The 22,077-nt window shown below is 39.3% G+C and overlaps 1 protein-coding gene across 5 annotated transcripts in view; it reads left to right on the forward strand.

The window, feature by feature from the left end:
- The window catches only part of B3GLCT (beta 3-glucosyltransferase), a 65,004-nt gene that overhangs the window by 37,290 nt on the left and 5,637 nt on the right, over window positions 1-22,077 (forward strand). For all 5 annotated transcript variants that reach the window (XM_033146456.1, XM_033146461.1, XM_033146458.1 and 2 more), the window contains 5 exons: window positions 2,616-2,747; window positions 5,848-5,917; window positions 13,878-13,991; window positions 14,964-15,063; window positions 20,425-20,544. In XM_033146456.1, the coding sequence (XP_033002347.1) occupies window positions 2,616-2,747; window positions 5,848-5,917; window positions 13,878-13,991; window positions 14,964-15,063; window positions 20,425-20,544 (536 nt within the window). The remainder of the gene's footprint in view (window positions 1-2,615; window positions 2,748-5,847; window positions 5,918-13,877; window positions 13,992-14,963; window positions 15,064-20,424; window positions 20,545-22,077) is intronic.

Genomic DNA, 22,077 nt, shown 5'->3' on the forward strand with positions numbered 1-22,077 from the left:
GAGTGCTGGGGATGCACCTGGGAAATTGTTTAAATTCTTCAGGCTTTATTTTTAACCCATCCAGGACTTGCCTTCACTACGCTGATTCAAATCCAGTCGTGCACCAAGACAGAAAGGACAGGAAAGACTCGTTCAATAACATGGTATCACAGTTGTTAAAGCAGAAGTTCTTATTTGATAGCTGTTCACTGCAAGATGTCCCGATTAAAAAGAAAGAAAAGAAAAGATTAAATATGGGACATTTTTATCTCTCTCCCTCAAAACACAGGACATGAATTCTGCCTAACCACAGTTAGCACAGATGTGCTGGATGTTAAGAAGTGAAAATTTCATCTCTAGTAGCCTCAGATTGCAGGAGGGGCTTATCTGTCATATTAGCCAGGAATATATGTCTGAAAATGGAGCAACACATATATGTGTAGGTCTTCCTCCTTAACTTGATTTAATAATGTTCAGATTGGGGACAAGGGCATTTCTAGTGGCAGCTGGGAATCTACGCTTGTAGAATTGCAAGCTACATTTAGTAATGTGATATATATTTAAAGGTTAGCATTCTTTTTCCTTTTCCTGTGACAATTTATAGTAACACTAGGCATTATTGAAAGTGAAGGGAGTTGTGATATGCTCCTGTGCACTCAAAAGCATATGATGCCTTGGGTCATTATTTCATTCCTGTTCCTTTCAACCACATTCAGTATGCTGCTGTGCCTTTCCAGATGGAATATAATTCATTTTTACTGTATTCTTTTACAGCCCATCTTTTGGGTGTATTAATTCTTCCTTTTAAGAATACATGCTGAGCCTATTGTGGATTTTTTTTTACAATTAATCCTTCCAGGGTTCCTTCCCCCCCCCCTACCCAGTATGAATCATAAGATGTCCTATTCCCATTGCTTTCTAACTCTTAACAAGCCATGAGCGTCATGGGTTCTTTGCTCATTACTGTTAAAGACTGGAAATTATCTAGGTCTTAGGACGTCTGTGGGACAAAAGCACTTGATATAAAAATTACAAAGCAGTCAGCTCAGTCCTTAAAATTTTCCACTGATGCAAAAGAAGATTGCACACCTATTTATCTTTCTGTGTGTTACATTGCCATATTGTGAAGTGGTATCACGAAAGCACACTAATGCAGTAGTCAAAATACACATAGTTTTAAAATGTGTCTCTTACAAATGTCTTTTTCTATTTGACTGATTCCCCACAAATTCACAGACTTATTATTGTTCAAATGTTAAAAGTAGCTGCAGGGAAGAATGCGTGTCTGCACAGCTGTGAACATTTACCAACCTTCCCAGACATCTGTTCTTGTCAGTCTTAACTAAACTTATTTTCAGTTTGTGTTTTCCTCTTCTCAAGCTGGGAATAAACAATAGTCACTGAACATATGTGATGTCTCATGAGATGGCAGATACGTTGGTTAGATGTAGGGATCTGTGAAAAGATTAGTGATACAGGTGAATTTGCAGTTGGTGGAGTTTGAATTAGAACCCCCCCCCCCAATTTGAAAAGCCTCACTCTGCTTTGAGCTGAGCTGGTCACCTGTAAATGAGGGTCCAGTTCAAAATTGAATTTGCTCCTGCCCCAGCACTAGCCATTAGGGTTGGGTGCTATATCGTCCAAAACGGGTTTGAAGTCCATATTGTGATAACTGGTTTCATAATTTTTTGACCTGGCAATATATCATGAATCATTGTGTATGTGTTATGCAAAAATCACAATGTGGGAAAAGCCATGAAGCAAGATATTGCCCACCCCTACTAACCATCCCTCCATCTCTAACCAAAATTTGTACTCTTCTCTGAGAACGGAACTGTAAGGGCCATCTCTGGAGCAGAGTTTGAAGTTGTTGGGGGAGAATGGAGAAAGGCAAAGCCTCATTGCACAAATAGAACTTTACTAACAGAGTGTTGGATACACAGCACTCTTGTCTCTAGCAAGCCCTCTCCAAGTGCCTGTTAGCCCCCTATTAGATGCATAGCAAGGCTCCTAGCACAGTACAGTCTGCACTGAATAGCAGCACCTCTCCAGTGTTATTTATCAAAATTTATTTGAAAATAAATAAATATATCTCATAAAATATAACAAGGCAGCTTTCAACATATAAAATGCAATAAAATCAGGCTATAGATATCTATAAAACATAATTAAAAACATCAGTGGATGCTGGAATTCTTTCCTAGTTCTTCCTGGAGATGTCAGGTATTAAACCTGAGGCCATCTGCATGCAAAGCATGTGCTCTAACACTGAGCTATAGCCCTTATTCTTCTTAAAGAGACCTTTTTTTGCTTGGGATAGGAATGGAGGCACTATGAATAAATCTAGGGTGATTGAAAGGAAAGGTTCCTGGTGCTTGGCATGATATATCTGGTTTTATTGGGAGGAGAGCTAGTAGTTTATCAGTAGTATACTACTGTACACCTGCACACATATAATTATTCACATAAGCTCTTGTTTGAAACTTCAAATCTCTCTTATACCACAAAATAATATATCTGAGTGTAGTTCTCCCATCTTTTTCCCCTAACGTCTTATATTGAAAGCCATTTGCATTGAATTTTAATTGCATGAATATATTTCAGCATTAATCATACTTTTTTGTGTATTTTGAAAGATTGCGCTTTATATTTGGGAGAAAGGCAATGGACCACATCTCACCCCAGTGCCTGAGTTCTGTACAGAAGACTTTGACTTTCCTAATGGTGCTCACTGTGCCACTACATTTGCTAATTTCCTCCCACTTTGTGTAAGTATTTTCAGACTGTTTTTTCCCTGTAAGAAGACATAAAGAAAGCCTATTCTAATCCACCTTAATTCTTTAAAATTTCTCAAGGTTGAGGACTTTGCAAGATACTTTAGATGCAAGTAGTACAAACATAAGTTTGCCTTTCTATTCCTCTTTGTCTTTCTGGTTATGTTATCATAACTCAGACTTGGCTTGTTGTGGTTCACATTTTGTTAAATTGGTATGATCTTGGCTTGGGCTGGAAGTTTGCAAAAATAACACTATTTTCTTTTTCCATTCCTGGCAGTGCTGTGATCTTGTTTATGTAACAAACATTGCTATTTACAGCATAGCTACTGTTATTGATCTATCTGCATACCCCTATGGGTATTGTAATTAAAAGAATTTTAATTAATTCTTTTATTTTGAGTTCTATACTGCCTTTCTGCCAAAGCATCCAAAGCAGCTACAATTTTAAAATACTAAAACAAATGCATCATGTAAACGAAGAGTAACAAAGTCCTTTCAGGCCAACTGGGTCCTGTTGGTGCAAGAGTTTACTTCCCTCGCCTCCCACACTTCTGCCTTTCCCGAGGGCACACAGATCTCTCTTAAGCACGCTAGGGAAGGTAGGGAAGGATCTGCCCCAACAATATAATATGGTAATGAGGTTGGGTGGCCATCTGTCATGGATGCTTTAGATGAAATCCCTGCATAGCAGAGGGTTGGACTAGATGGCCCTTTGGATCCCTTCTGAGTCTATGAATCTATATGTTTTTGAAAGAAGAAGCCCAAAGAAAGTGGGGTGGTAGTGAGAGGGGAGAGAGTTAGATGAATTTTAATATAGCAACAAAACAGTAAAAATCACATATTTTATAAAATAGTTTATTACAATATTAGTTGTTTGGATGAGGATGGGATCAGAATTCCATGTACAAACTCCAGAAGTCATGAAGCCTTTTTCTAAAAAAAAACTACACTAGCACTGTATGTCTACTCTGCTCCTTATTTCTTTGTGGCAGAGAGAAAAATATTAAAAACCGTATAATTTTATATTTGAGTGGGGCACATACGGGTACATGAACAACAAATGTGGCTGGCTGCTCTGGTAGATCTAGTGTGAGTGGAGAGGGGAAATGAAAAAGTATGTGCATACTGTATGTGGAATCACAGGCAGAGTGAGATTTTTCAAAACAGGTGAAACATCTTAGCTCAGAAGATAAAAGGAACTAAAAGGGTGGGTACTTTGGACTGTTGAGAAGAGCTGGAGAAGATGGCTAGAAGCGGCAAACAGAAGGAGAAAGGAAAAGAAAGCTGACTTCTGTAAAGGATTAACTATTTCGGCTCATGATTTTCTGTTGTTTTGCTGTTATTTAATACTGGACTGTTCACTGTTTGTTGTAAGGATTGCAAGAATGCAGTGTATGAGAAGTACTTTGAACAGTGGAAAGGGCTAAGTATTTATTATTTATTCACTGGCTGGCTTAAATTTCTTTCCCCTTCACTATTTATTGATTTATTTCCCACAAGCCTTTCAACCTCTGTGCCCTCAATTTCATTGTTCTCTAAGCAAGTCTATAGTCCTTTGGAAACTAGTTTGGTATGTGTGTGTTTTTAACTCATAATGAAAGTCCATCCATTTTATTAAGCTCTAAAGAGAAAATGAAGACCAGTTCCATTTTTTTAAATTGTCTTGATTTCAGGAAGGCAAATGCCAATTATTATTTCCTGTTCATCTTTGCCTACTGTGAGGCTGTTTTATTAAAGACTGTAAATGTGTGATGTCCTGTGTTCAGAGGACTGTGTGAAAGTGGGCTAACAAGTGGACCATTAACAAAAAATTTGCAAAATGGCATTCTGCAGCATTTGTTAGTCAGTCATGCATTCCTCCACAATGCTGCATTTTCCATTCCTCCTCCCCCCTTATTTCCCCCAGCGTTCTCTAGCCACTGAACACACATCCTCAATGAGCTGCTTTGGAAGTGCCTCCCCTTCATTTAGGTTCTTTGCCTCCAAATATTTTTGAACTTCTGCAAATCATAGGGTTTCCCTGGACTTACCGATACTGTCCCCTTGTGCATGCACGCTGCCATTGGCCATGTAAGCCCCAGCACTCACCTCTCAAGATAAGAAATAGAGGAAATGATTATTACAATTTCCAGAGCGGTAGCCATCATAGTCTGTCACAGCAAAACCAACAAAATGTCTTCTGGCACTTTCTATCTGTTAGGTGCCACACAAACTCTTTGTTTTGGGGTTAATAGTGTGTGTGTGTGTGTGTGTGTGTGTGTCGCTGAGGTCAAAGTGATGTTAGGCCACATCCTTAGTAAGAACCTGACAACCAACTTCTATCAATTGCTGCTGTGGACCTAGCCGAGCTGTCAACCTTCCTTTTTTTTGCATTGGCAAACGGCCATAGCTGTCAACTTTCCCTTTTTTTGCAATGGGAAATGGCACTGGAATAAGGGAATTTCCCGCAAAAAATGGGAAAGTTGACAGCTATGGGACCTAGACCCCATAGTAATGCCACTAGAACTGTGCTGCTAGTTTCCTATTACTATTAAAAAGCCCTCTTGCCATGTGCCAAACATCTGCTGAAACAGGGGACATTCAGGAAAAGGGCTCAGCCCCCAATGGGTTTCTTGAAATCCCTTGGGCTTGCCTTAAAGTAGATCTTTTGACTCCACCTGTGGTATGAATGATGGGATGATCCAGCCAAAGAAAAGTACGTCAAAATCACACCAATTTTCGTGGAAAAGTTAATCACATGCTTATATCCCTCCTGTTGAAATAGTGGGACTTTTTAATACCACCATGCATACCTTTGGGCTGTATTATGCCTTCGCCAGTCACACCCCTACAGTTAAATATTTCCTTTTGTTCATTTGCTTTCCTTATGTGTTGCAACTGACTTCAGTCAGAATTTCAATTAGAATTTTAGTGGATAATGCTGCTAGGCAACATTGATAATTTTGAATTTTGAAAGTATATTTTGTTATGTTGCCTTAAACTGCTTTTTAATGTAGATTTTAGAGCTATATATTGAGGGTCTTTTTACAACAGCTTGTTCATTCAATATAAATCTGAATGTTGAAAAATGTAGTTGACATTTTATTTTTAGGGAGATCCTGTGAAGAAAACAGATATCTTTGTTGCTGTAAAAACATGCAGGAAATTCCATGGAGACAGAAGTAAGTTCCATATTTAAGGATATCTTTATATAATTTCTGCAACCGATTTAAGCTAAACAAAATATTGAATGCAGTATAGCCCCTTTTTGGTTTTGAATATTCGTTTGTTGAAATTTTAATGTTGGAAATAACTTGCGGAGAGAGTATGTGAAGTTGAGTGAAGTAAGTAAGAATATAATTTCCACTGAAAGTAATTAGTCAGTGAAGTTTTCAAAACTATATTATAAATCACATATGCTAGAATTATTGGTCTGGCTTCTAAAATGTGTTCCCATTGCTTTTCATGACCTATTTGGAATCTTTTATCTGAACAACAATGAGGAAATGTTCACTTTTAAAAAAATTAGCATGTTTCTGAAGACATTTGGTCTTTCAATCTACCTTCAGATTGCTACCAGGAACTGACTGAATATAATGGGAAAAACCTTTTTATTTCCTAGGATTATTTTGAGGCTATTGGTATGAAAGTTGCAATGCCTTCTTCAAACTTAAAAATACTAAATGTATGGTAATTTTAAAAGCAGCTACTGAGACTGGACAGAAGTTTTACATTTTATGTCTTCCAGGAAAACTAGTATAAAAAACCAAAGAAGATTTACATCTGTAGTTCCATTCAGGTTCCTTGTAAATGTAAGACAGAGCAAAACCAAGTTGGTGACTATATCCCCAGAGCATTTCAAAGGCATATATATGTCTGTATCTGAATACACACCAGGGAAGCTTATTCTAAGCTGCAGCCTTTCCTAAGAAGTCAGTTTCTTTTTCCCTGGCCCACAAAAACTACTCTGTGCCTCTTGGGTATGATTTGACAGTAAATCCTGGGATAAATTTTGTCTTGCTTTATTTATTTATTTATTTATTTATTTATTGCCTTCCAAACTGAAAGGGGGGATTCATATTTGGGTTAGCATTTGGGGCTTGGTTTTAAACATTGTATTCAATTCAATTCAATGATCTTGAATGTGATATTTAGTCACATAGATATTGAAAGATATTGGATGTCACAAAGCCAGGCCACCTGCCCTGGTGTCTCCTCGTCAGAAAATGAGAACCTTGATTAATATATACTGTAGTTGTCAGAATATTCTTTTTCCCTTCACCCATTAGTCAGTGGGATATTCCATAAAGTATATTTATTGCAGTGGGGAGTAGAGAATTTGTGACAAAAGCTGGAAGATATATTGGTTAAAACTGGGCGAAGCATGACATGGAGCGAATGTGTGAACTAAAAAGCCTTTAAATGTGTTGTCTGGTGGATGGTCTCGGTGTTTCTTTGAAATTCAATATTCCTTATTTGTGAATAGAGAGAGGCACAACCTTCAGCTATTCAACATTCAATAAGATGGTGGGAAGGCATTATCTTTTCATCCATTAGCAATTTTTATATCTTCTTAGCCACCTGTAGGGGATAGAGTTGCCTGAAAAGCAGGGGGGAAGTACATTTCAGACATTCTGCATCAATCTGTATGTGAAAGTGATGGTGGTTTACATCTACAAAATAGAGATGTTTCATTTTTGAGATGCACTGAACACGTGACACTGAAAGAAAACCTTAGGGGGTCAGCATACCTGAAAAACAAACCTTGGTAAATTCACTGGGGGTTTTTTTATACATTTGTACTTCATTGCCATCCTTTAAAAAAAGGTAATAACAATATTTCCCTAACAATTTCAGGGGGGAAATATTTACTAGTGACATTGTATTGCTAGTTGAATGGTATTTTCTTTCACAATTACTGGTGTAAGTTAATGTTGTTGGCCTCTGTCTGCCTCGAGAGACAATGGACTGCACCTGTGGGGTTGAAGTCAAACTGCTGGAGGATTACAGAGCCTGCTGTGGCTGCAGAGGCTGGAAACTCGTAACTGCTGCCTCCTGTATTGTTGCTGTGTTAGCTGCACTGAAGTGCGCATGGAGGTCCTGGGCTGCCCAGACAACCCATCCCCACCCCCACCCCCAGTCTCACCAATGTAATCCAAAGGAAAACAGAGCAATACGAGCTTGGCCGCAGGAGTTTTCAGAAGGAGGTGTAAAGTCTCCATCCAACTATGTTAGAAAGTCCAGATTTGTGTAAGGTGTATTCCTAGGCCTTTTCTTCTATATTGTATTCATATACAGAAGTGTGTTATAGAACCGAGCTGTATAAACATTAAAGATTTAACTTTAGCAAGTGTTGGGATTGAAGAACAGCTTTGGACCAGATGGCATCTCTTATTGATGGCAGCTGCACAAATTTTTCCTTCATCACATTTGTCATGTATTTCATGCATCCTTTGGATGTCAAACAGTGACTAGTTTGGTAGGGTGTAAGGCAAACTAATCCAGCTGTTTCCCATTTTAAGGGAAATCAGCCTTCGGTGTTTTTCTCTGCCTTCAGTGATATTCTTACTTAAGTCCCTCTTCTTCATATAATCTCTCCACAAGTTATTTCCAACATTAAAATTTCAACAAACAAATATTCAAAACCAAAAAAGGGGCTATAGAGATGACAATAGATCTTCAGAAATCCAATTTTGAAGTTCTGTTGGCTCACAGAAGTTGCTCTGTGCACTCACTGATTTAGCTGAATGCAGCCCTGCGTAGTTTGGCCATGGATCCATGGCCTGAATGTTTTTCACTGTGGTAGCTGGTACTCTTTTCTGAGCGTTGAATTGCATGCACTCCAACATGTTTACCTTAGAATCCAGGACATGGCCCTGCTTCTGGATGAGTCACATGACCCATGTGAGATGAAGGAGCCTCAAAATGTGTGTTTTGGGGAAAACGTGTGGGGTCGCAACCTCGTGCAATATCACAGCCCCTTGTGTTTTGGGGCTCTGTGATCATGCGTTTTTGGGAGCCGTGATTAGAACATGGTGCCCCAAACCATAAAGATAAAGAATGCCACAATGGCCTAGTTCACACATCATAGTAAACAATAGTGAATGATTTGCCGTAAATGTGCCAAGCTAGGATGTTTTGCTCCTCCCTGTTTGTGCTGAGGAGAAACCAACCACAATCTGTAGCTTACTCTGTTTTGTCCAAACCAGGAACTGTGATTTGCTTCACTCCTAACAAATCAGAATCTGTAGCCAAGGGTTGTTTTTTACTTACAGATCGTAGTTTGCAGAGGTGACAGCTTCTCAGCTTGACTGAGGGGGCCCAATGCAACATCCTGATGTCATGTGACATCCTAAAGAGCCAGGGGGCGAAGCCAAATGCCTTCAGAACATTGAAGGGGTATGTCCCCCTCAAAGGGCTTCATTTCCTAGGAGCTGGCGCCTATGGTAGTTTGTTAGAAGCGAAACAAATCATAATCCCTTGTTTAGATGTAGCCAGGGAGGACTTCCGGCGACGACGCCATTGCGGGTGGTCGTGGGCTGCTTCGGCTGCGAAGCACCCAGTCCATCCCGGGGGTTAGGAGCCCTGCTACCGCAAAGCGGGGCTCCGGTTGGGGTGCGGGAAGAGCGTCCCGCACCCTGGGCTCCCCGGCTGTGCCCGTTGTGGCTCCGAACCCTTCCCCCGCTCCCCCTGTAAAGGGGGAGTGGGGGTGAAGGGACGACGGAGCCGGGCTATAGGGGACATGCCCCAACCGGGATGTAAATGCGGCGACAAAGCCTGTGATGAGCGTCTAAGTTCTACCTGTCTTTAACGAGCTGATAAGAACCCAGTGGCTGTGAGTATTTGATTGACTCTTTGTATTCTTGGAACGATCTGGGGGAAAGAAGAAAGGCAGCCCGCCTCCCTCCCTTCGGGAGATGAAAGAAATTAACCGTTTAAGTGACTGCTGCTACAACAATCGATAGAAAGTATCTGGAATTTGAAAACTGAGACTGTTGAGATTTCCCTTCGGGGGTTAACTGGGGAAAAAAAATATCTCCATTTGAAGTTTTGGTCTTTATACTCCGGCTTCGGAGAAATGGCGACGACTTGGACTGTCGTGGGAAAAAATTGAAACAAAGGAAGGAAGAGACAGGAACTGAAATCTGACACTCACCCTCCCTTCTAAAATGCTGGACTTTCTGTTTGCACTGGTATTGAACTCTGGTTTAAAGGATGAGGAAATGCTCACTGTCTTGAAGCTGGAACTGCTTAATCGGAAACTGCAAGTTTTGAGTGGAATTATAAATAAAAAGGACTCACTTTCCACAGAGGAGGCTTTTCAAAAGTTTTATACAATGGAATCAAACCTTGGCAAAGAGCTAGGAGGGGTGCTTGAAAGATGGTTCGAAATGGCTGGGCAACTCCGGGAAAAGGAACCGATTTCTGGGGGTGGCAGCCCTGGAACGGGAAAATTTATAATATCCAGACTCCGAGGTGGCAGCTCGGGGGCAAGGGACATGGAATTAAGATTTCTACAAGAAGAAGAAGTATGGCACAAAGGTACGGAGGAGCCCAGAAAGGAAGTGATGAACACCCTGAAGCTCGATGCCAGGTTTGTTGTGAATGCCTGGATCTGTGGACACTCAGAAGAAGATAATTGGAGATCCAGTTCTGGTGAAAGACGGAAAAAGACAATGGACAGAGGGGGAGTGGGTTGAAGTATTAAATGTATAATCCAAATGGTCTGTCATGGTATCCGAAATCGGAGTGTGAAGTCTGTTAATTATAAGTTTATTTTAAATAAGTAAGGAGATATTGAATCTTAAGTCAAAAGCAGCATGATAAAGGATAGAAGAAATAAGTTTAGTTATAAGAATATATGGTTAAGATTTAGGTTATAATAAAAAGATCAAGATAATTGTGTTATTTTTAAGTAAAGTTAAATTTTTTTATAGAGAAAAGTTGTTAAGGAAATAGTATACTGATTTAAAACCGAAGGTGAAAAGGCGGGGGAAGTCAAACGTCAAGATTCAGAAGTAGAATTTTTTTTTTGTAAGATATACAAATAAGAAGATGAATCCTGACATTATGTGTATTTGTATTTGTTTTTGTATTTGTAGGTGTGGGGTTGGGTTTGTGTTATATTATGAAAATGCTAATAAATTCTGTTTAAAAAAAAAAAATAGATGTAGCCAGGGATAATTTGCTTCCTCCCAGCACAAGCCAAGAGACGTGGGGCAAAGCAAAACTGGAGCTATTAACTCATGCACAGCAAACCATGCTTTATATTTTACAATGGCATGCAAACAATGCCACTAAACCCAGAATAAAACAGCAGTCCAGGATAATGAAGGCAAGCCATAAAAGGTCATAGAAGCCATTGTTAATTAAAAGCTGGGTTTGGTTTTGGTTTGTTTTTTTTAAGACAGATAACCTGGCAGCTAAATGATAATATGATAATAGCACACAATGATAAATTATAATGTGTGTACAAGGCAACCAGAACCAGTGTGGTTACAGTCACTGGAGTAGGACTGGGAAGGCCCAATTTCAAGTGGTGATCCACTCATGAAGGTCACAGAGTGACTGGGTCAACTATTTCTCAGCCTGACCTATCTCAGAGAGAAAATGTGAAGATAAATTTGGGGGTGGGTTAAAACCATGTACTCTCTTGGGAGGAAAGAGTGGGATATAAATATATATAAATATAAATATAAATAAATGAACAAACATTCCCAAGTTGCAGATTCTAGAACCTTGCAGTGGTGAATTAAATTTTACAACATCCACACAACATTCTAGTTTGAATGTAAAGAGCCATTGCTAGATGAAATTATACGAAAGCCGAAATAAATGAATAGCAGTCCTGAAAGTACTTGTATAAAATGTGTACTCAAGATGGATGGTCTTCCAGAAGAAAAGTCTAAAAATTGTCCTTGCTAAATAGCTTTTGTTGCCTGGCCTGCATGCAAGCAAATTGCCTGCTATCAAATTTGCTGTGTTACCAAGTGGTATGCAAAATACATAGTTAACAAAAGCATAAAATCTAGCCAAAATCTGTAAATATAATTAAAACTAATAGTGCAGTTTAATCTAGCTGTAACAAATTACCAAAACAACTTTAAAAAATTACAGTACTACTCCATTAAAATACCATTGCTGTCTTAAAACATCCCTAAACTTTATACATTTAAACAAAATAAGAGACATCAACAAATCTGTTTACTTAAGGTTCTGCTTTTTAAAAAACTCAAGTCTTTGAGTGTAGTAGCTCCAAGTTTGCTGAGAGAAAGCAACAGTTGCAACCGTGGTTTGCCTATTAATACAAAACAATTGTAGCACAAACCAGGGTTTTCAGAATTACTTTTTCAGTTTGCTTTTCTGGCTAATTGCAAACCATGTGTAGTCAATTCAGACATCATGCTAAACCATAGCTCAGTTTCTTTAATCGTTGCCCATATTAATTCAGACAATCCTAAGCAATATGATGGGGGAAAGTGGAAGGTTTTGTAATATTTTCAGAATTTTATTTTTATTTATACCAGTTTATATACTGCCCTCTTATGCAGTGCAGTGTACAGCAATATAAGAACATAACTTAAGAAAGTAAAGTGTTCAACTAATTTTGTGGCTTATTTTAATGAAGCATTGTTTAATAACTTTTCTAAATGCTTACCAATAATCAAACTTTAATGTTGCATGGGTTTAACTTTTGCATACAATTTGTCTTTTTGATGCAAGAAAATGAGCATCCTACAACTGGAGTTTGTAGAAAAATGTGTTCATTTTCTTGTGATTTTTTTAAAAATGGTGTTGATTAAAACAAGACAAAAAAATATACTAGCCGAAATGATAAAGGCAAGTTGAAAACAAAGCTATAGATTCACAGTCTTTCACTATCATGTAACACTATCATGTAACACCTTGAAGACTGAGGAAAATACTTGAACTTTCCTCATAGTTTCCAGTGTTACACAGTGGAGGGTAATCTTTCTCAGGAAAGTGAAAAATTAATGGATGCTAGCTTTCAAGAGCTCCTTTTGAAAAAGGAGCTCTTCTGGTAAGCCATTTTTCTTTTTTTAGCTGCTCAAAACTATATCCATGCAGCCTGCAGGTTGGGCATTTATTTCTATGAAAGTACAGGGTTTGGGGTTTTTTCTGCTGTGTTTTGACACTCCCTTGCAATTTAGGTAGATGTATTGAATGATCAAGACTGAATGTGCCAGGAGTCTCCTTCCTTTTTTTGTGAGGGAGAAATTGTTTGTGCCTGCTAAGGATTTTACATGGTACATACAGTGTATTTCATTGCTCAAGGAGAAACTGAATCTCTCCTCACCTCCAAGAAAAGCCTAGGTGAGTGGGCGGGAGACTGTGAGACATACTTATCCAACAGAAGGTGCTACACAGACACTGTGGTTCCTAGGACAAGGGGGCAAAGCAGCCCTGGTTGGTAACAAATCTGTTTCCAGTATGGGCCATTCTCCTCATCTAAGCTTGAAACTAGACATATGGCTGGCTGCTGACAAAGCAGCCCATCTTTCTCTCCCCCCTTCTCCTCTGATGGTCACTAGTAATGCAAAATGACAGTACAAGTGCATTACAGATTTCTCTGTGCACGGGTGTCAACCAATGAAAGGGAACCTTGTGACCCCATCACGTCATGAGATGAATTTGGTATTCCTAGGTGTTTGGGGTAACAGAAATGGGGGTGCTGCTTTCAATAGCAGCCACATGTGCCGTAACATCTAATTTTGGCTTAAAAGGGCTGCCTCCAGTTACCCTATTACTTAATAACCTGGTTCATATATACACGTCTCAGCATATTAAGCCCAGATATGAATCTTGTGCCTGCATGAGTCATCATTGTGCCATCCTTTCACTCCTCTCTTCTGAGATTGAAGGCTTTTTGGATTACTTAAGCATAATTTCCTGTTATGTCTGTCTCACCACATCTGAACAGTTTAGTTAGCTTCAGATCCTTCTCCCCCCCCACCCAAAAAACTGGTAACCATAGTGCACTGAGAAGGGAGGAGAGAAGATGGGTGAATATCAGTTGTTGGTAAGCTGAGAAACATCCTAACGTCCAATTTCAGTTTACCATAAATTCAAATCTTTAAGCACTATTTTGCCAGTGTGTCCGTATGCTTGTTTATTTTTCAGTACCTATTGTAAAGCAGACCTGGGAAAAAGAGGCCACTCTTATTGAATACTACAGTGATTATGCAGAAAGTTCAATACCCACTGTTGATTTAGGAGTGCCAAATACTGATAGAGGTAAGTATTAACACGATGTGATATTATTTTGCATGAGTTATACAGTGTTTTCATAACAGAATCTGCACAAGATGATGAGCTGCCTAATTTATTTCCCATGAGGTGGCCTGTGAGTCTGCCAGTAAGATAAGGAGGCATAAAGACAAGACTCTTCGTGGGACTGATTACAGTGCGAGTCAGTTGGAGGCAGCACCAGCAAGTGCTCTACCAGTTTGGGAGTGCAGAGGAGGAAATTCCTCCTACTTTTGCTGCTGCTGCATACATTCATCATGAATCGGTGCAGTGTGAAAATAGCAGTCCTCTATTCTGTTCATCTGCCTGCCTTTGTGAAATCAGCTTTCAGAACACCAGTTTCCTCCTTCTTCCCATGCCTATCTGCATGATTACAGATTCTGCCTTCTGACTGAACAAGACTTAGGAGAAAGGTGGAAGGAGGCAGGTGCTTGAAAGAATGCAGGAGAGAAATCAGCTGATAGGTGTAAAGAGGTTGAGGGAGGAAGCAGCCAAGGACCAAGGAAAAAAAATTTTGGGAAAGGATTGAGGAAAGAAAGGGAGACCTAAGATTTGAGCCTAGTTTTAGATGCCCGTGTGAAATTGCTGGATATAAAAAATTAACAAGAATGGTCAGCTTTGAACCTTAAGCACACACCAACTCCATGGCATAGAGTCCTCCTGTGCCCCCTCCCTGCATGCCTCAAGCCCTCCATGCCCACTGCTGAAGGGACATGGTAAGGTGCAGCAGGCAAGGCCCAACCCAAAATGTAAGAGTTTGACAAGCTGGGATGCCTCCAAATTATGTCATAGTCTTTATTGCAGGAAATCCATATATAATGATGGGGATGAAGGTGCAACCCAGCCCTAATCTGAACAGATGACAAAGATTATTTTGAAGAGTGTTAAGAATGTTTTTATAATCATCACACTATATGTCTAATTATTGAATTCCTTTACTTTTTTGTGTTTCGTGTCTAGGTCATTGTGGGAAGACTTTTGCTATTTTGGAAAGGTTTCTAAAGCACAGCCCTGCTGCAACACCTTGGTTAATCATTGTGGATGATGACACGTTAATAAGGTATGCATTTCAGAATCAGATGAAGCTAAACCGTACGTTGCTTTACGAGTCAACTTGTTCAAAAGTCACTATTGCAGAGCTAACAGGCAGTGTGCAGTTTCCAAGTGAAACAAAAAGCATGAACATTTATGAGTCAATGCAATATTTTCCTGTCGTACAGGAAATCCAAGCAACGTAACAGTAAATTAAAAACATCTCTCAAATGGTAGATTAAAAATACAATTGGATACATGAAATGCTCATTGTGGCAGAAAATTGGATTCGTGTCTTGAAGGATGGTAAATTGGCAACATTTTTCCATCGCTGGGATTTGTTACTCCAAATGAACTAGAAGTTATGACTGGGAGACAACAGCAGCAATATAGGAAAATACCATATTTTTTAATTCCTGGTGTATTTTGAGTAAAACTATTGTTCAAGTTGAACAGTTTTCCGAATTCTTTCGGGTGTCCACAGCCAAAAAACATATTTGTGTCTCTGAAGATAAGACAGCTGAACTGTTCAAAACTACTTTACAAAAGGGTAACTTGTGCATAACATAGTGAATGGTAAGTAGTACAAGGAGAAACCTACATGTTCTGCTCCCTCTGCTGTGCCTCCTAGGCCTTTCTGGAAGATATGGGGATGTTCCTGAACAAGTTGGGCTCTGGTTCAGTGGGCTCCAGGGGAGGACCCTTTCCACTCTTGTAACTTTGGATCAACTTGCAACTGTCTTTTCCCCCACATAGTTGCTGTGTTTTCTCCTTGCATATTTTTGAAGCTTTTTTATCCTGGGTGATCAAATTCTGTTACACCGAAATATTGAAATAAATAAAATAGTATTATACTCAAAGGTCAGGATTATAATATTAAAAATTGAGTCCCAGTAAAAGATGAGAAACTTAAAGCGTACAATGTACGATTGACAGTTGAATTTTCTAGTTAATTTAAGGAAAAGTATACCATTTACTGATTGCATGAGAGAGAGAAAAAACAATACAAATGGGTATACAGAAATAACCAATAGTAAGAAGTAGAAACTCTGACATATGTTTAAAACTGAACCATTTTTTTCTCCTTATTTGCTGAACTGAAGATTCAGTGTTGCAAGCAATAATTGGTATCTTTTGCAAAGGAAGCACTGGCCTAGAAACGACAAATTGTAGCACGAAAAGGTATGCCTAATAGGCTGGTTTCTATAAGACTCTCCGATGCCTGCTAATTTAATCCACTTCCAATACAAGCTATTTTTATATAATCTACCACAACGTGTTATAGAAATGTCAACATATTATCCTATGTCTTCTCTGTACAAACCTCTAAAAATTCATGCTTATTCTTACTGAGAAAAGATCACATCATCTTGCCTCTTTGATTTGTTTTATTTTCTTTGAATAGCTCTATCTCTTTGCACTTAGAGGCTATTACAAAAGAGTACTTCTTATCCTTGGAAGTAGCATAGTAAGTAGAGCATGTGCTACACTTTAGCCGGCAACAGCCGCAATCAGGGCGGTTGTCACTGTCAGGTTTCGAATTTGGAGGGCTAGCAATAGGAGTGTTGAGCTTCTTGGAATTCTTTTCTAGCATTAGTCTGTGTGGGTCTCAGAAACAACAATTCATTGATGTCTTGATGGATTAGTTGATGCCAAAGTCAGATGAACTATCAGAGGCATCACTGTAAAACATAATTCTGTCAATTCTTGGGATGCATAGTTTTCTACCCACTGTGACAGCAAAGTCAGTAGGAAATCAGTCACACAACAGATACTTACATATAAATAAATGGCAGTTGAAGAAAAAAGGGGTCAGACCCATGCTGGCTGAAATGTTGGACTTCTCATTCAGTCTTGGCCCTTCTATCCCCCCAAAACAGATATTTTGTTGTTGTTGTTGTTGTTGCAAATATATCAATCATAATAAATCTAACAAATATAAAAGCATAATAAAACATCAAACATTAAAAACTTCCCTATACAGGGCTGCCTTCAGATGTCTTCTAAAAGTTGTAGTTATTTATCACCTTGACATCAGATGGGAGGGCGTTCCACAGGGTGGGTGCCACTACTGAGAAGGCCCTCTGCCTGGTTCCCTGTAACTTCGCTTATCACAGTGAGGGAACCGCCAGAAGACCCTTGGAGCTGGACCTCAGTTTCCAGACTGAACAATGGGGGTGGAGATGCTCCTTCAAGTATATGGGGCAAAGGCTGTTTAGGGCTTTAAATGTGAGCACCAACACTTTGAATTGTGCTCAGAAACATACTGGGAGCCAATCTAGATCCTTTAGGACTGGTGTTATACGGTCCCGGTGGCTGCTCCCAGTCACCAGTCTAGCTGCTACTTTGTGGATTGGTTGTAGTTTCTGAGTCACCTTCAAAGGTAGCCCCATGTAGAGCGCATTGCAGTAATCCAAGCAGGAGATAACCAAAGTGTGCATGACTTTGGTGAGACAGTGCACAGGCAGGTAGGATTTCAGCCTGCATACCAGATGGAATTGGTAGCCAGCACTCCTGGACACAGAATTAACCTGTGCCTCCATGGACAGCTGTGAGTCCAAAATGACCCCCAGCCTGGATACCTGGTCCTTTAGGGGCACAGTTACCCCATTCAGGACTAGGAAATCCTCCACACCTGCCCACCCAATCTTCCCCAGAAACAATACTTCTGTCTTGTCAGGATTCAACATATATTTGTTAGCTGCCATCTATCCTCCAACTGCCTCCAGACACTCACATAGGGCATTCACCGCCCTCACTGATTCCAATTTAAATGATTTAAATCTGGATTGGGAAGCACCCCAACTCTAATAAATCACGAGTAGTTGCTTTTGGCCTCTTTTTTTGCAATTTTTCAGTCTGTGTTGTACAACTAATTTGAGCCTCTGTTCCAGTTACTTTTAAGTAATCTCCAGGCTCCCTGTTGATCCTCCTAATGGCATGCTGTAGCTTTTCTTCAACTTTTCTTTTTCTTTTTCCTTTTATGTATCTAAGCTAGACAGTGGTTGACAAATTGGTTCCAAATAAATATACCCTGTTGATTAATATTTGCTGTTTGAATGCTAAATATTTTTATAGACCACCCTTGAATGCAAATGTAATAAAATGTAACTAGCTGTCCTCTAAATATCCTTGAAACTATCTATCCTTCCACTGTATTCTCCCAGAAAACTGTTCTGTGTAACTCAAAAGTCTTGATATTTATTTTGGCACATACATACACATCTCTTGTAAAAGAGAAAAGTACAGTACTGTGGTTTTGAGGGGGAAATATTGTTTCACTATGAATCATTTGCATAATAAACATTTTCCCAAGTACTGTATGGAAAATATCCTACTGATGCCTGTTTGATAAAATATGGAAATAGCAAAAGCTATAAAATATATCAAATAAGAAGAGGTCCTCCATAAGTGGAAGCATAACTATTTTTAATTTGTATTTAATCATATATTACAGTCATGGGAATTCTTACAGCATGTAATGAGGCTACCTGTGGAGCAAAATCTAAGCCATTCATAAACCATTTCTTGAGGGGAAAACTAGCTTTAAAGAAAGAAATCATAGAGTCAGAGAATTCCAACTCTAGAGTTGGAAGGGATCCTGAGGGTCATCCGGTCCAACCCCTGCATTGCAGGAGTCTCATATAAAGCATCCATGACAGATGACCATTCAACCTCTGCTTAAAAACCTCAAATGAAGAAATGTCCACCACCTTCCAAACTGTTGAACAGCTATTATTATCAGAAAGTTCTTCTGGTATTTAGTCTGAATCTCCTTTCTTGTAGCTTGAATCCATTGGTTCAGGTCTTACCCTTCAGAGCTAGAGAAAAGCTTGCTCCATCTGCCCTGTGACAACCCTTTAGATATTTGAAGGTGGCTATTGTAACTCCTCTTAGTCTCCTCTTTTCCAGGGTGTACATGCCCAACTCCCTCAACTGTTGGTTTTATCAGACTTTATCATCTCGGACACCCTCCTCTACACACATTCCTGATTGTCAATATCCTTCTTAAATTATGGAGTCCAGAATTGGACTCAGTACTCCAGGTGTAGTCTAACCAAGGCAGTTAAGAACAGTACTGTTACTTCCCTTGGTCTGGGCACTATACCTCTTTTGATGCAGCCTAGAATGCCATTAGCTTTTTCTGTTGCTGTTAAACTTGTGGTCTGCTATGAGACCCCTGGATCATTTTCACATGGACTACTGGCAAACCAGGTGTCCCCCTCCCCCATCTTATATTTGTCCAGCTGGCTGTTCCTGCCTTACATTTCTTCCTATTGAAATTCATTTTGTTAGTTTGGACCCAGTTCTCCAATCTGTTAAGGTCATGTTGAATCCCAAGTCTGTCTTCTGCGGCATTAGTTACCCTTCTTGGTTTGGCGTCATCTGCAGATTTGATGAACATCTCAATTCCTTCATCCAAGTCATTTATAAAGACATTGGCATAACAACTGTTCCAGGACAGAACCCTGCAGCACCCCACCTTTTCTGAAATTTGCTTTCGTTGTAACATTTTTATGTTCCCCCATTCAGTTGGATAAAAGAGCTTATACTGTAGCATATGTTCCCAGTGCCTTTAGTGATACCAAAGTAATTTGCATGTTTGAATTATTTACCATAAAACACATGTTCATAGACAATAGATTTCAAGATGATGGACTATTTCTCAGCCTAGCTTGGGGCCCCATCATGATACAAGCTTTGATGATGTTCTGGTACAATGTACCTTTCACTAACACAGTATATTTAGGAAGGTCTCAGAGCTGGCTCAACAGCTCTATTGGGGAGTGGTAGCCATTCCAGTTGCTGTGGAAGCACCAGCTGGAAGCTCCTTAATTTTCCAGCACAACAGTTCATAGGATTTGGATGGTGAGATCTAGTTATACATTTTGAGACAAGAAATACCTTTTTTATAACATGAAATACAATAGTTCTCTGAACCTGCTTAATTTTGTTTGAGGTTGCTCTGAAATATAAATGCATTAAAATGATATACCCTGACATGAAAGATTTATTTTTTATGACGATCTATTTGTCTTTTGAACTCTGAAATCATTCCTGCTTGCCATCCTTAGGGAATAGTCTGGAGAAAACTATGGATATTTATTATGAAGTAAAGACACTGTGTGTCAGACAAACTTAAATATTCCTTTTAAAGTAATATTTCATTAAATATATAGATCTGACTTTGAAGCAAACCCAAGAGGATTTTTAATATTATTATGGGGGGGGGGGCGGAGAAACAACTTCTTAAAATAATCAGAAGACATTCGTTTTAGTCTTCAATGTCAACAATTAATCCACACGTTTTGTTTAGGCTGACAGCTTAAGAGCTTTGGAACTGCTTAAAGGAATTAAGTGTATTTGAATATGCTGCTTCATCTTTTAGCATTTCTAGGCTCCAGAAATTTCTCAGCTGCTATGACCCAACCGAGCCAGTGATTATTGGAGAACGCTATGGCTATGGATTGGGGTCAGGAGGCTATAGTTATATCACTGGTGGAGGAGGGTAAGTTGTTTAATTTAATCAGAATTGTGACTTATTTATTTATTTTACAAAAACATTTCTGTACCACTGTATCATCAAAAATATATCACAATCACTTACAACAATATAAAAACATAAAGCCAAGCTAGAAAAACATAGAAAGTTAATGCAAGTTAGAAGCAAAAAGAAATGAAAAACAAACACTGATAAACCACTGTGGGTGATGTACTCTTAATTGCCTGCGTGGGCCTGGCAGAAGAGAAAGGTTTTTGGCAGGCATTTCACTACCTTTGCTTTTTAATGTTTTATAAATGATTAAGGGTGAGCCATGAGGTAGCCAAGCTTGTTGATGAGACCATATTGTTCAAGGTGATTAAATGAAACAAAGGAGTTGTGATGAGCTCCCAAAGGATCCCTCGCAACTGGACGAATGGGTAGTAAAATGGTAAATACAATTCAATGTGTGCAAATGTAAAGTGATGCACATTAGGGCAAAATAAAATTATCATTTCACATGGGAGCAGTGAATAAGTTCCATGCACAGGAGAGGCAGGTATAATCATGTATTGATGTGGCTGCCTCACCTGTTCACTCAAGACTGCTGAGGCAATGCTGCATTCTTCTGCTGGGAAAGAAAGTTCTTTGCATCTGCAGCCCTCTCTCATCTCAAGCAAGGTGTTTCAGGGTGCTTTGTTTCCAACAAAAGGAGGCATCAGCAGTGGAATACCCAGCCAAATGACTGCAGCATTGCAGCATTAGAGTCTCTGCTATGCTCAGGAGACATTAACAACTTTCTACGCATTCACAATGCATTGAGCCTGTTTTTGATGCATAGTTGTCTTGGCTGTCACACTGCTAAGAAAAATCAGTTGAGGGAGAAATGCTGTTCTTATCATCTTATGAAATAACTTGCAGCGTCAAAAAGAGTGACTTTAAGACTCTAATAATCTTAAAGCACATGGTTAGTGGCTTGGGTAAATATTTTCACAAGCAGCTGGATACCCTTCTTAACTTTCTCAGGTTGTGATGAGCCTAGCTTTTCAGAACTGAAATAGGCATATGACCAAGCATTCTGTTTGCTATTGACATTACTTTTAATCACAGAGGTGAGATAGGAATACTGGTATGTTTCTAATATCAAAGGAGCCACTGACTGTAATATATTGTTACAACTGATACCCCACTGACTGTAATATATCGTTACAACTGATACCATGAGCTGGTTCCTGTGTAATGCTAAGCCAAACCATAGTTTAGGGTTAATGTGAGGTTTTGCAAAGAGCAGATTGCAGTGGTTGCTATCCTCCCCTGCTTCTCCTGCTGCTGCACTGCTGTGTACTAAGCCATGAACTGTAAATTTAAGTTGTCTGGAGAAAGACAAACCATTAGCCCAGGTTTGGATGACGTCCTAAGCCAAACCATTGCTTAGCTTGTAGCAACAACATGACCAGAGGAGGAACAAAGCAGGTGAGATCTCTATGGGAGATCTGTTAACTAAAAACCATGGTTTAACTTACCATTTCATGTGAACCAGCTCTAGATCACTAGTGATAT

The sequence above is a fragment of the Lacerta agilis genome, chromosome 4 (genome assembly GCF_009819535.1).
Source record: "Lacerta agilis isolate rLacAgi1 chromosome 4, rLacAgi1.pri, whole genome shotgun sequence".
In the NCBI taxonomy this organism is placed as follows: Eukaryota; Metazoa; Chordata; class Lepidosauria; order Squamata; family Lacertidae; genus Lacerta; species Lacerta agilis.